Raw genomic sequence first — 11,643 nt, forward strand, 5'->3', positions numbered from 1 at the left:
GGGGGAAAGCGCCGCCGAGCAGGGGGCGGCCGACGCTGCCGTCCTCCAGCTCGCTGCAAGCCTCAGGGGTAAAATTCAGCTGCTACGAGCGGTCGCTGAGGCAGGGAAACGGCTCCGCGCCCAGCTGAAAGCCCACAGTGAAAGGTCTGGAGCCCTCTGCGAGGGTTTCCCCCATCTCCCTCGACAACGGCCTCATCTACAGCATCGATGAGACTCCCCTCCCTCTCCTTTAGAGACAGTGAAATCTGCACACGGGAAAAAGTCAACGAGCAACTCACAATTTCAACTGCCATTGCAGTCAGTAACTTATTCCAGTAAGCGGGCCCTTCCCTTTCACCAGAGGACAATATATAAGGCGAGGCAGATGGGGAGCAGGCAGAGGAAGGTAAATATAAAGCCCATTACGCATTACTTGCACCCCTCCAGCATTTTGCAGAACGCAAGCATAAAGCGCAAAGAAGAATCGAGGCTGAGGGCCGTTCTGCGAGATACATGATCGTTCCCTTCCCTCTATGACTACAGATACACTGGGATGTGCCTCATTAGTCACACTTTCATCAAAAAGCAGTGATAGGACTCTGCCTCTTAAAGGCTGCCCAGCAGACTTCTTGGCCACGTTCCTCCCCGCACCCTTGTGCCCCAACAAGCTGCAGCTCACCAAATCACCACACCAGTACCACTCTTCTACTGGCACATCTAATAATTTTTAATTGCGTAGAAATTCTGCTTACAGGTACCAGCACAAAAGCAGTTTATTGCCAAAAGTACAGAAACCAGGGTCCGCGTCCACCAGTGGAAGCACACCTAATTTAAACACAAACTCCAGCGAGCAATGTGAGGAATCTGAGTCTCTCGGACTGCTGCAGCTCCTTCCGAGGACAGCTCTTCATTAAACCATCTCTGTAAGGACCTGAATAGAAGCTTAGGAAGTCCCGCCTGAACATATTCAAGTCGCGCTTAAGTCCTGGAGAGCTCAGCCCTGGAGTCACATACGGCTTAAATCCCTCAAGGGCACCGCTTGTGTATCTCGCCAGCCTGCATGCAGTTACAAAGAACAGAGACGAAGAGCACATACTTTCAGCACAAACTTCGTGCAGTCTCTCGGACTGGTGCGGGCAAATTCCAGTCAGACACTGCAGAGACTGGCTTTGGAACAAACAACAAGTTTTATTGCAAGAAAAGAAACAAACCCCGTTCGTCATTTGAGACCTAGGTCCCCAAGAACCTCTCCTCTCTGTGGAGAGTTTAGGTTAATCCGTTAAACTTCGAGTCTGTCAATCAAACGTGATCCGAAAACTGCGCTCTTGCTCCTTGCGGCGGCTCTCGCAAACCTTTGTCACCTCTTCTACCTTTCTCTGCAACACGGCTGTGGGAGAAACAAGTCATTAATCTTACAATCACCCTGAAACACAACCCCGCGCAGTTTAGCCTGCGGAAGGAGAAAGACAAACAAACATTGACAGCCACTCAGATTTGACAGCGCACAAAGAAGGAGGAAAACCCAACACAAAGCACTGCTAACCCTCCAAGGCAAAGAAGATGGTCTAAAAAGCATTCCGAGGCATTCAGGGACTGGCAGGCAGAATCGGAAGAGTCCTGGGACATGTTGTCGACGCTGTTTGCCATGCCAGTTTGTTGCAGTTTCCGGGCACTGCATCAGAGAGCAGAGCAAACCCTCCCTCAACAGGAGCTGCAAGCTGGTCTGCAGCTTGAGAAAAAGCAATTGCTCTATAAACCAGTTTCCCCTACCCACCTCCTGCTAAACTCACGTTGAATTATGCAAATTACCGGCAAACCACACAATCTGTTACAAGTACATACATATTTTCTTGCAGGACATCACACAGCCATAACAAGCTTTTAACTGTAAATACAGAAAAGACAGCGCAGTCGCACAGCAGAGCTGCAGAGCACTTGCAGCCGCAACAGCCATCATCCAGTATTTGCAGATCACCGAATTGGAAACACGTAAGCCACTGACTGATCACCAACTTTACGTGCAGCAGGCACCGCAATAAACAAAAAGCCTTGGCACAAGCTAAAGCAATTTCTAATTTCATTCCATGAACGCTTATCAGAAGCTATTCAACAGGGCTACGGCGTTATGCCAGCCTGAGGCCTGGAGACAGACGTTCCAGGTTAGGTTGTATTTTGTATCGCGTGCCAAGCCCAGAATCTTCCAGTAACATATTAAGCAACACATTTCAGTTTGTCACTTTTCAAAAATTCACCGTGCAAAAAGCATTATGGCATAAAATGGCAGCCTGCTTCACTGTCTCACAGACCTCGCTCGCTCAACTCGGGAATCAGCTATGAACAACCACAAAAGAGAAGACTGCCTGCTTCTCCCAGGAAGAGGCAGAAGGTCAGAACAAGGCTCTGGCCAAACGCTCCCTTCCCTTGCGGAAGCAGCACCACCCTGCGTCCGTGTTCAGCAAGTCCATTTAATTGTGGCAGCGTAGGCTAACAGTAATTGAATAAAGTGCCACAGTTGCACAGAATTCTTTAACAAGTCAGACAAGTTAACAGCCACTGTGAGAATGAATTGTTGTTAACCGATAAGACAATTTCTTCGGTACTGAAGGACAGAGCAAAAAACGGGTCGCCTTTCTAGGAAAATTTAAAGGAAACAGGTTGCTACTTTCACACACGTTCTCTAAAGTCAGAATTCTGATGCCACAGGCGCTGCACCAGATTTCCCCATAAAGGCGTGCCTGGAATGCGCAAGTTAGCACATAGGTTCTGGAAGGAAAAGCCAAATTAAATCCTGACCTAAGCCAATAATACTATTTAAAGATGGATAGTAGCATGCCTGCTTTCACCCAAGAAGGACACCCAGTGTGAGCACTGTCACAGCACTGCAGCCAGACAGTGCAATTTGGTGCTGGTGAGAGGAGCACTGCTTTATTCTGCCGTGCCCCCGTGTGGCTGCTAACATCAGTTAAAGCCAAAACCGTGTACAATTCTTGAATCCCTCACAAGGAGGCACTCCCTGTGAGAAGAGTTCCTTTGTTCTGTTTCTTTTTAGCATGGCACCACGGTATACTAGTTAAGGGTGAATCCAAGACAAGAAACAACAGTAACTACGCTATCAGGTTTTCACTATTGAGTGCATCTTCTGCTCTGCGCTACACCTCAAGTTATTGCGACCGTGAAATTTCCACACTGTTACTCCAGAGTCACGGCGCCTGCAGATAAATGCATGCTGCTCAGTCTTCCCTGGATTTGTCTTTCCTGTTGGGGGGGGGGGCAGGATGATAACATTAAACACGCGCACACACACACACGCTAACTTTTCTGTTCCAAAGAAATACTCTCACCTGAGTTCTGCTCAATCCACTGCAAGGAATCCATGTGTGCATTCAAAATTTTACAGATCTGCTGAAGCTGAGCAGGAAGAGAAGGTGCAAGTCATTTGTTACAGTACATAAAAACTAAGAGCAGTAAAGGACAGCCTGCCTGTCCCTGCCTTTGCAACATGATGCAATCAAATTTCTCATAGTTACAGCTCCACTAACTTAACAGCCGCTTTCCCGGGGAAGTCTGTGCAGCAACCGTGTTGCTTTGCTTCTCTTCACCACCAAGAAAACAGACTGGTTTATTCCAGTTCAGACCTACAAACCACCAAGACATGAATCACCTTGGGCTTGAGGTGGCAAAAGTAAAAAGGAATGGGAAAAAACTCAGTCCGCAATACTGAAGGGAAATTTTTACTGAAAAAAAGCTGCTCAGAAAAGCCACGCGGAATACCAAGGTCAATTTCATACATATCAGAAAGAGCTGGCAATTCAGGTCTTGTTTCCATGAGGATACAAAAGTAGTATAAGGAAAAAGAATCAGCAGCTAGGAGGGTATTCTGAACAAAATTTAGATTTGCCACAAGAAAGATGCAAGCAGTGGAGCAGGTGGCCGGATCAACATTAAGAAATGCCTCTGAAAAAAGTTGTAATCCAGGCAAAAATCAGACAACAAGCAAATAACCAGAGTTCATACCAGAATGAGGCACTTCGACAACTATTAACAGAACTGCAGAGCCAGTACGCGACTCAGGATGGCTTGTGCTGTGTTATAATGCAAGTTTTACCAGAAGAGAACCAACCCCAGGACAAAACAAAATACCCTTCCAAGGCTGAAACTACAAGCCGCAGAGTATCCACGAGCGGACAAACAAAAGTTACAATATCTGTTTAAATATCCCTTGCCTCTTTACCAACTAACAAAAAAATAAAGCTTGGATTTACCGGGTCACTTGTGTCTGCTGGGCCTCCTGATGTATTCAAGTGCTCAATGATGTCCTTCAGATCTTGTGCCATATGCTTCAACTGAGCATCTATGTTTTCAGCCAGTTTATAGCTGCAAAACACATGGGAACCAAGGTCAGAATATTTAAAGAGAACTCCAGAAAACCTGCTCCCAGTCACATCAACTCTGGGCAGTCAGAATTAGCTTCCACGCCTTTCAACCAAGGCTGGCAGATACGTGGCAAATCAAAGCAGATTTTTGTCTTACGTCCTCTCCCGCTCTTCATCTGCATGCTGCAAGTAGATAGTCCCGCTCTGTTCCTTCACAGACTCCTCCAGGGGGGTCAACAAGTCTTCAAGCTCTTTCTGCTGTGACAGAATGAAGTCCAGCTCCTGATCCAGCCTGGAAAGAGAAAACGTTAACTACTCCACTGAGAGGTTATATACATTCTAGATCTGCCATGCCATAACGCAAGAAGGTGCAAACAAGAAACAAAATCATCTCAAGTGTTCATTGTTTCGTACCTCTTCTGATCAAGCTTCACTTTCTCTACTTCTCTGTGTAACGAAGTAATCTGGAAACAGAAGACACTTAATCATACTACGAAAACTCAAAAGTCAACTCATAAAAGAAGAGTGCTGGAACCGAGAAAGCCAGCACCACACAAATGTCTACCAGAAACAAGAAACGGTTACACAAAGATTTACAGACCCAAAATTGCATAATGGACGTTTGGCTTTGAAAGCTCCACCCTAAGGCAACTTGTTACCATAGGAGAAACCCACAGAACAGATTCCCAAGCTTCAACCCCTAGAGACCAGAACAGAAATACAGCGAGGCTTTCACAAGCACCCAGGTATAATTCACACCTGGTTTCTTACAAGTAGAACGTCCCACGAGATAGCTTGATGCATCTGTAACGCTGAAGGCCTTTAAGGACCTAAGCAAGCAAAATCAGGTTACGCTGGATGTCACCTTACCTTCTCTCCATTCTCTATCAGCATCCGATCCCAAGCATTTACTTGCGTAGCTTGATGGAGAAAGTGTTTCTCTTGGTCTTCCAGTTCCAGACTCCACTTGTTTATCAAACTCTCCAGCTGGGCATAAGTCATCACTGGAGGTGCACTGAGGAGAAGTGCGAGACAGCACAGAGCACAAGATCAAAAACCAAAATACAAACCCGACAACACTCATTTCCCTCCCTCCACCAGACACCAGCAGCAATGCTCCCTCTTGCCCCAATCGGGAAAGAGTCAGTTACAACAAAATGCTCACCTGGTGGTCGTTGTGGTTATGGCAGCTGTAGAAGTCCCAGCTCCAATGGCACCAGTCGTAGTTAATGGCTTAAGATTCAAAGCAAAGCCAGAAGCAGAAGTAGTGCCTGAAAGAACGGGCTCAAGTCAAGCGACAGAAGAGGACACATCCACTAGCCAACAAATCAAGAACAGGTCCAGTATACGCTCCGGAGCACAGTGCTCTGTAAGCTCAAATAGGTCCCTCCAAAGGGACAAAAAGCAAACCCCACGTCTGTCAAGAAGGGAACAAAGCACACCTTGACACAAAAGCAGCGGACTGTAAAGGCCCAACCAGTAGTTCTGGTAAAATGAGGAACTGGCAGCCTGCACTTAACCGGGGCATTATTCAAAGAAACACAGCATTAGCCCACACACCCCTCTCAATCTCCTCCTGGTTCAGTATCAGACCTAATAACTACCAGCACACCCAGTTCCTCTCCTGCATCTTGGCAGGAGATGAGATTTCTCGGTTCTCACAAAGCTAGGAGCATCTATCAGGTGGCACTGTCAGCCAGTCACACGGCACTTCTAGGCACTGAGCTCCAATTCCTCCCAGGCACTCCAGAAGCAAGCTTCAGAAAGACCTCTAGAGCTGAGCAGCATCCACGTTACTACACTGAAAACTGACTGGTAACTGCATCCAGAAAAGGACGTTCAGTCCTGAAGCCCAACACTGTGCAGCAGCAAATTCCACTGCAGGTTTTCACATGAGGGTCGCTACTTCAATACAGCACTTATCTCTGCCTTTTTTTTTTTTTTGTAGAAAAGTTACTGAAATCATACCCTTTGAAACATGTAATAGGGAAGCAGCAGATGAATGGGGCAGAACTGAAACACAAAACCTCTCTCCATAACACTCCCCACAAGCCTTTGGCCTCTCCCTTCCCCCATCGGGACATCTCTCCCTCACCTCCTCAAGCAATTCTGCACCTTCACAGGCAGGCTGGAGAAGGAGCAGCTGATCTCTCTATTTTTCTTGCTCCAGACTAGAACACCACAGCCTACGGACCTTCCTTCACCCAAAGCCCCTTTGCTGTGGACACGCTCTCAAAAGTCATAAGTAACCGTGCATTTGGCGAGATGGACAGGGAGGATCGGAGAAAGAAATACTGTGTTATTTTCCGTTACTGGAGGGCATTGGAAATTAGCACTGCTCTGCCCCTACACTGGCGTGGCCCTTTACGCTACTACAGAGCGCTGGAGTCAGGCTTCCATCCCTTCAGCTGCTTTCAGCATCTAGTTCTTACTGGTGGCAGCGCTCGTTGCGGCAGCTGTTGTTCCAGGAACCTTCAATCCAAACCCAAGCGTCCCAAGACTGGCTGTCCCAGCGGAAGGGGCACCGACTGTAAACAGAAGACAACGTTAAGAGTTTGCGCAACCCATTAAAGACATCGGCCCTTTGAAAAGCCCTACCCTGCCTGCTCACCAGACTCCTCCTGGTCTTTGTTTGTATTGACCAGGATCACTGTTGCGCTGAAGGATCATCCAGACACGACATGAAAAAAGGCAGGCTGAAGCTATACATTAGCCAGCATGCTCTGCGATTCTTCCAGGAAACTTTACCAACCCAGGTGCCAAGCTACCGTCACTTCTCCTTACCTGTTTTGGATTAACTAACATTTCACTGCTATCGAATGCTGAAAGAAGCAAAGGGGACTGGACCCCGGCAGGCAAGAAATGCAATCTCTGCATGAGGCTACTTGCCAAAGCAATACAATTGCACGTGCTACAGGAAACACGCTGGCCACAGCTCAGCTGCCTGGAAACAACCCACCTCTTCTCGTCTAAGAACAAGCTTTCAGACATCCTGAGAAACAGAGGATGCCCATCAGCTTAAAAGCATTCTTAAACACCAAGATTAAGGTCGGCTCTGGAACCAGAGTAGCAATGCAAGCGTTGTAGAGCTACTAAAAATACAAATTGTCAGGCTGGGATATATGGTATCTACAAATCACAGCTCATTAGTTCAAAGTCATCAGCGTGCCTTTCACAGAAAACTTGCCAAGGTCCTTGGGAGCAGCTGCCTAAATTTTCAGAGGTAGGTATAAGACAGCACTACGTATGGAATAGTTGTATTAACCCTGGTAAACATTTACAGTAGCCAGTCTCCATAATCAAAGGAAGCTGAAGCAGTTAAAACATCACTAGAAAGCTCACTTGTGGCCATGCTACCCAGGCAGAGAAACAAAAAATACACATACAGCTAAAACTGCTGCTTGCCCACTCGGAACCTCAGGCGTGCTTTGCTTTGCTTTGAACAAAGCCCTCCATGCCTCACCACTGAAGACAGTTTGCCAGAAATCACAAAGAGGGAGGGTGGCAAACAGCAAGAAGAGCTGGCCTTTTGCATTCTCCCATATCATCCCAGCACCTACAGCTCCACTACTGACAGCTAGCACCAACCACGCTGCTCGCTTATTCCCCCAACGGGTAAGAACTGTACATTGTGACTTACGCGAGAGGCCCGTGGTGGTAGACGACGTCGGTGCTGACGAACTGGCCACAGACGCAAACAACGTAGGCCCCGTTGAACCAAGAATGGAGGTTGTGGTGGTAGAGGCTGTTGTAGCAGCTGTGGATGTCACTACAAACAGAAGCAGCGCAGGTCTCAAACAACCGTGCTGAGAATGCGATACACATTTGCCTGTCTACACCAGTTCTTGATGGATGGAAGAATTTTAAACTCTTTTTCCTCTTAGTCTACCTCAACTCTCTCTCTTTTCAATGTACCCTTGAAACCTGCGGCTCCCTTCCACTACGCTCCAGCAAGAAGTACAGAACACAATTTGGCACGTGGGACACAATAAAAAAAAAAAATACAGGATACTAAGTTCCATGGCTGTATGAACCGTCACAGATTACTGATGCCATTGCGTATTCATAGAATCATAGAAGGCTTTGGGATGGAAGGGACCTTTAAAGGTCATCCAGTCCAACACCCTTGCAATGGGCAGGGACATCTTCAACTACATCAGGTTGCTCAGAGCTCCGTCCAGCCTGGCCTTGAATGTTTCCAAGGATGGGGCATCTACCACCTCCCTGGTCAAACCGTTCCAGTGCTTCACCACCCTCATCGTGAAAATTTTTTTCCTTGTGTTTAGTCTAAATCTACCCTCCTTTAGTTTAAAACCATCACCCCGTGTCCTGTCGCAGCAGCCCTGCCTAAAAAGACTATCCCCATCTTTCTTGTAGGCCCCCTTTAAATACTGAAAAGCTGCAATAAGGTCTCCCCGCAGCCTTCTCTTCTCCAGGCTGAACAACCCCAGCTCTTTCAGCCCTTCCTCACAGGAGAGGTGTTCCAGCCCTCTGATCATTTTTTTGGCCCTAAAATTCACAGTAACAAACACTTCTAGCCCATTTCCAGGCTCCAGTTCAGAAAACCTTTCCCAGGACAGCAGATTCACAAAGTCTTGAGTAAGTCTTTCCTAAAAATCACTTCCAACCTCCAAGTTTGGTTCCAAAGGACAGAGCGGGTCCCTGGCTGGTACTAGTGGTCAGCGTTGCCGTGGGTGCGCTCGTGGCTGCTGTTGAAGGCAACGACCCGAAGCTTAGACCTGGAACAAGTAGCACAAGGAAGAGGAAAAGGAGAACCTTTTACTACAGACGCACTGCAGTTTCCGCCGACCACAGCAACGGTCAAGGCAGAAGCAATAAGAGCATAAGAAAAAACATTAAGACTCAATGGAACAAATACTCTGCGTTATCCAGGGAATGGACTAGGGCCAACAAGCTCATTACGTAAAAAGACTTTCAAGAATCGTTCTAACACAGATGAACGCCACCCTCGCCCCAGAACTGATGACCTTCCCTCCGAGGCCTGCGCTGTCACCAACAAGTAAATCAAAAGCTGCAAACTCAACTTTTGCTGCATTCCGCAGGAGTGGGCAGGTTCCTGCCGCTGGGAAGGTAAGCGGTGGCTTATCACAAAAGTCAGCCAGACCAACGCGCTGTCCTGAGAAACTTCCCCAGATGCAGGCTTTGCTTGGCCAGACTGGCCTAGGCAAGAGACAAACTCACTAGCTCATTTAAACACATCTTCAAACTCTGCCAATTACTGTCACGGGAAGAAACAAATGGATTCCGGCGCACCCGCCGGGATCCTAACGGATGGGGTTTTCTGGCCGTATTACCTGCTGGCCTCAGGAAAACAAATGATCAGTAACACGTGAGGTTGCAGGCCTCTACTTCCCACAAAAACAGTGTGCCGAAGGATAAACAGCAGTCGTTACTCGTCACCGAAGACCCTGCATAAGCTTATCAGAAAACCCACCGATTCCAGCCACTCGCTTCATGTCACACCAGCAGAAGCAGGAGGCCGCAGAACCTGCCCACACCAGCCCCAGTTGCCCTCCCTGCTGACCACAGCTGCCGTTCCAAGCCCAGGCCCTCACCTGCGGGCTGACCCCCAAGGCTGAAGGGGGCTGTTGACTGCGTCGCAGCTCCTAAGGTGGCAGCAGTGGTGGCAGCAGCTGCAGGTGCTGCTCCAAACGTCAACCCCGTGGGCGCTGCTTGCGGAGCTGCGGTGCCGATGTTGAAGCTGGCTGTTCCTGCCTGAGTTGTGGTACCACTGGAAAAAGTAAACCCTCCAGTTGTCCCAGACTGAGCGGCCGCGGCGGTGGTGGTGGTGGTGGTGCCAGTAGATCCAAACACAAAGCCAGAAGGGGCTGCTGCTTGACTTGAGGGCACGCTGGTTGGAACAGAGCTACTGAATCCAAAGCCCCCCGAGATTCCAGTAGCCTGAGTTGCAGTGCTGCCTCCAAAGTTTAATTTTGGTGCATTTGCCCTAGGGAAGCAAAGACAAGACGCCAATCTGTTTGAGACGTACATCCACTCAAGTACTGAGTCGGCTTTCTCACAGATCATTTGCTGACAGCTGCCTGTCAAAAAGATGGGCACTCAACCAGGTTCACATTTCAGTTCTGACAAAGACGCAGCTCCCGTCACCTGCCCTCCCGTTAAGCCTCTTCATACTGACTCCCCCTTAACGGCCTCCGCCCATCCAGGCGCCAGAAGGCGTTTATGGCAGTGCGAGTGACGCTGCTTACTCTCTCAGCTCCCAGCACCCTTTTCACCTCCTCTACATAAGACTGTTTTTTTCAGCTAACTTTCACCGCTAGTCCCCATTTCAGCTCCCTTCCCACTGCTCCCATCTGGCAAGCTTCGACAACGGCAGCCCTGAAGAGCCACCTCAAAGCTCACAGCCTTCCCTAGGGACAGAGCGGTCCCACCTGCCTCCAGAAACGCTCGCAGCGCTCCAGAGTCGGATCAGAAAGGACAAGACCTTTCACGCTCGGACGCCAAGTTGTACCACTTCTTCACACAAGCGTCTCTACCCCAGCTGCAGGCCGAAGCGCGGGACGGCTCATTCTTAACGCCCACCTGGAAAAGCCAGCGCTGACCGACAGCAGCCCTCACCGAGCGCTTTTCCGAACGCGCCCTAGTGCGGCGGGAACTCTGAGGCGCCAGAGCAACAGCTGTGCTCCCTCGAGAGCCACCTGCAAAGCGCCCCCGAAGCAGCGAGGGGGACATCGCCCACTCGTCCTCCCCAGCGGCCAGGGCCGCCCGGCCAAGTCCCCGCCCCGGGCCTCTCACCCCAGCGGGAACACGTTTGCTGCCGGGGCCGCGGTGGCCGTGGCCGGCGTCCCGAAGCTGAAGCTGGCAGGCTGCGCGGCAGTGCCCGGCGTGCTGAAGGAGAAGAGCCCGGCGGGCTGGCTGCTGGCAGGCGTCTGGGCCGCGCCCCCGAAGCTGAAGCCCCCCGAGGCGGCAGGCGCGGAGAAGGAGAAGCCGGTCGCGGCCGTCGTGGAGGCCGTCTTCGGCGCGCCGAACGTGAAGCCGCCTCCCGCCGCGCCCGACCCGAGGCCGAACTGGTTCATCGCGGCCGCGGCCCGCGGAAAGAGGGGCGGCCGCCCCGGGGAGAGCCGGGACCGGGAGGGGACGGCGCCGGCCCCGCGCCCACGGCCCACAGCCCCCGGCCGCCCGAGCCGCACGGCGCCGCGCGCGCGCAGGGATGACGCACGCCGCCACCGCCCCGCGCCCGCCCCGCTCCCCCGCCTCCCAACCACCGGCCGGCGCTTCCCGCCCTCGGCAGCGATTGGCTCGCCCCGCC

The 11,643-nt window shown here is 50.3% G+C and overlaps 1 protein-coding gene across 3 annotated transcripts; it reads right to left on the bottom strand.

Annotated features, from left to right (window-relative positions):
* Nucleotides 1–682: 682 nt before the first annotated feature.
* LOC104015371 (nuclear pore glycoprotein p62) lies at nucleotides 683–11,545 on the bottom strand. Of its 3 annotated transcripts, XM_009468104.2 has the most exons (12): nucleotides 11,130–11,543; nucleotides 9,929–10,320; nucleotides 8,981–9,091; nucleotides 7,993–8,121; nucleotides 6,785–6,880; nucleotides 5,518–5,623; nucleotides 5,223–5,367; nucleotides 4,767–4,816; nucleotides 4,510–4,644; nucleotides 4,242–4,353; nucleotides 3,321–3,387; nucleotides 683–1,366 (listed from the first exon to the last, which is right to left on the bottom strand). In XM_009468104.2, exons 1-12 carry the CDS (start codon nucleotides 11,408–11,410, stop codon nucleotides 1,275–1,277), a joined length of 1,716 nt encoding a protein of 571 aa, XP_009466379.2. In that variant the 5' UTR covers nucleotides 11,411–11,543; the 3' UTR covers nucleotides 683–1,274. The 3 variants fall into 3 exon arrangements, with proteins under 3 accessions (XP_009466379.2, XP_087604865.1, XP_087604866.1); XM_087748739.1 differs by lacking the exon at nucleotides 8,981–9,091 and having other exon boundaries at nucleotides 11,130–11,545; XM_087748740.1 differs by lacking the exon at nucleotides 3,321–3,387.
* Nucleotides 11,546–11,643: the final 98 nt, after the last annotated feature.

Source organism: Nipponia nippon, unplaced genomic scaffold (assembly GCF_047370975.1).
Source record: "Nipponia nippon isolate SJK-2023a ecotype South Korea unplaced genomic scaffold, ASM4737097v1 scaffold_12, whole genome shotgun sequence".
NCBI lineage: Eukaryota > Metazoa > Chordata > Aves > Pelecaniformes > Threskiornithidae > Nipponia > Nipponia nippon.

What these genes read in the sequence shown, in the direction of transcription:
- LOC104015371 (XM_009468104.2), bottom strand. Translation starts at nt 11,410, where the DNA reads ATGAACCAGTTCGGCCTCGGGTCGGGCGCGGCGGGAGGCGGCTTCACG. An exon ending in ATAACCACAACGACCACCAG is followed by an intron (nt 5,368 to 5,517) that starts GTGAGCATTTTG and finishes ACTTCTCCTCAG; the next exon opens with TGCACCTCCAGTGATGACTT. An exon ending in CAGCAGACACAAGTGACCCG is followed by an intron (nt 3,388 to 4,241) that starts GTAAATCCAAGC and finishes CTTCCTGCTCAG; the next exon opens with CTTCAGCAGATCTGTAAAAT.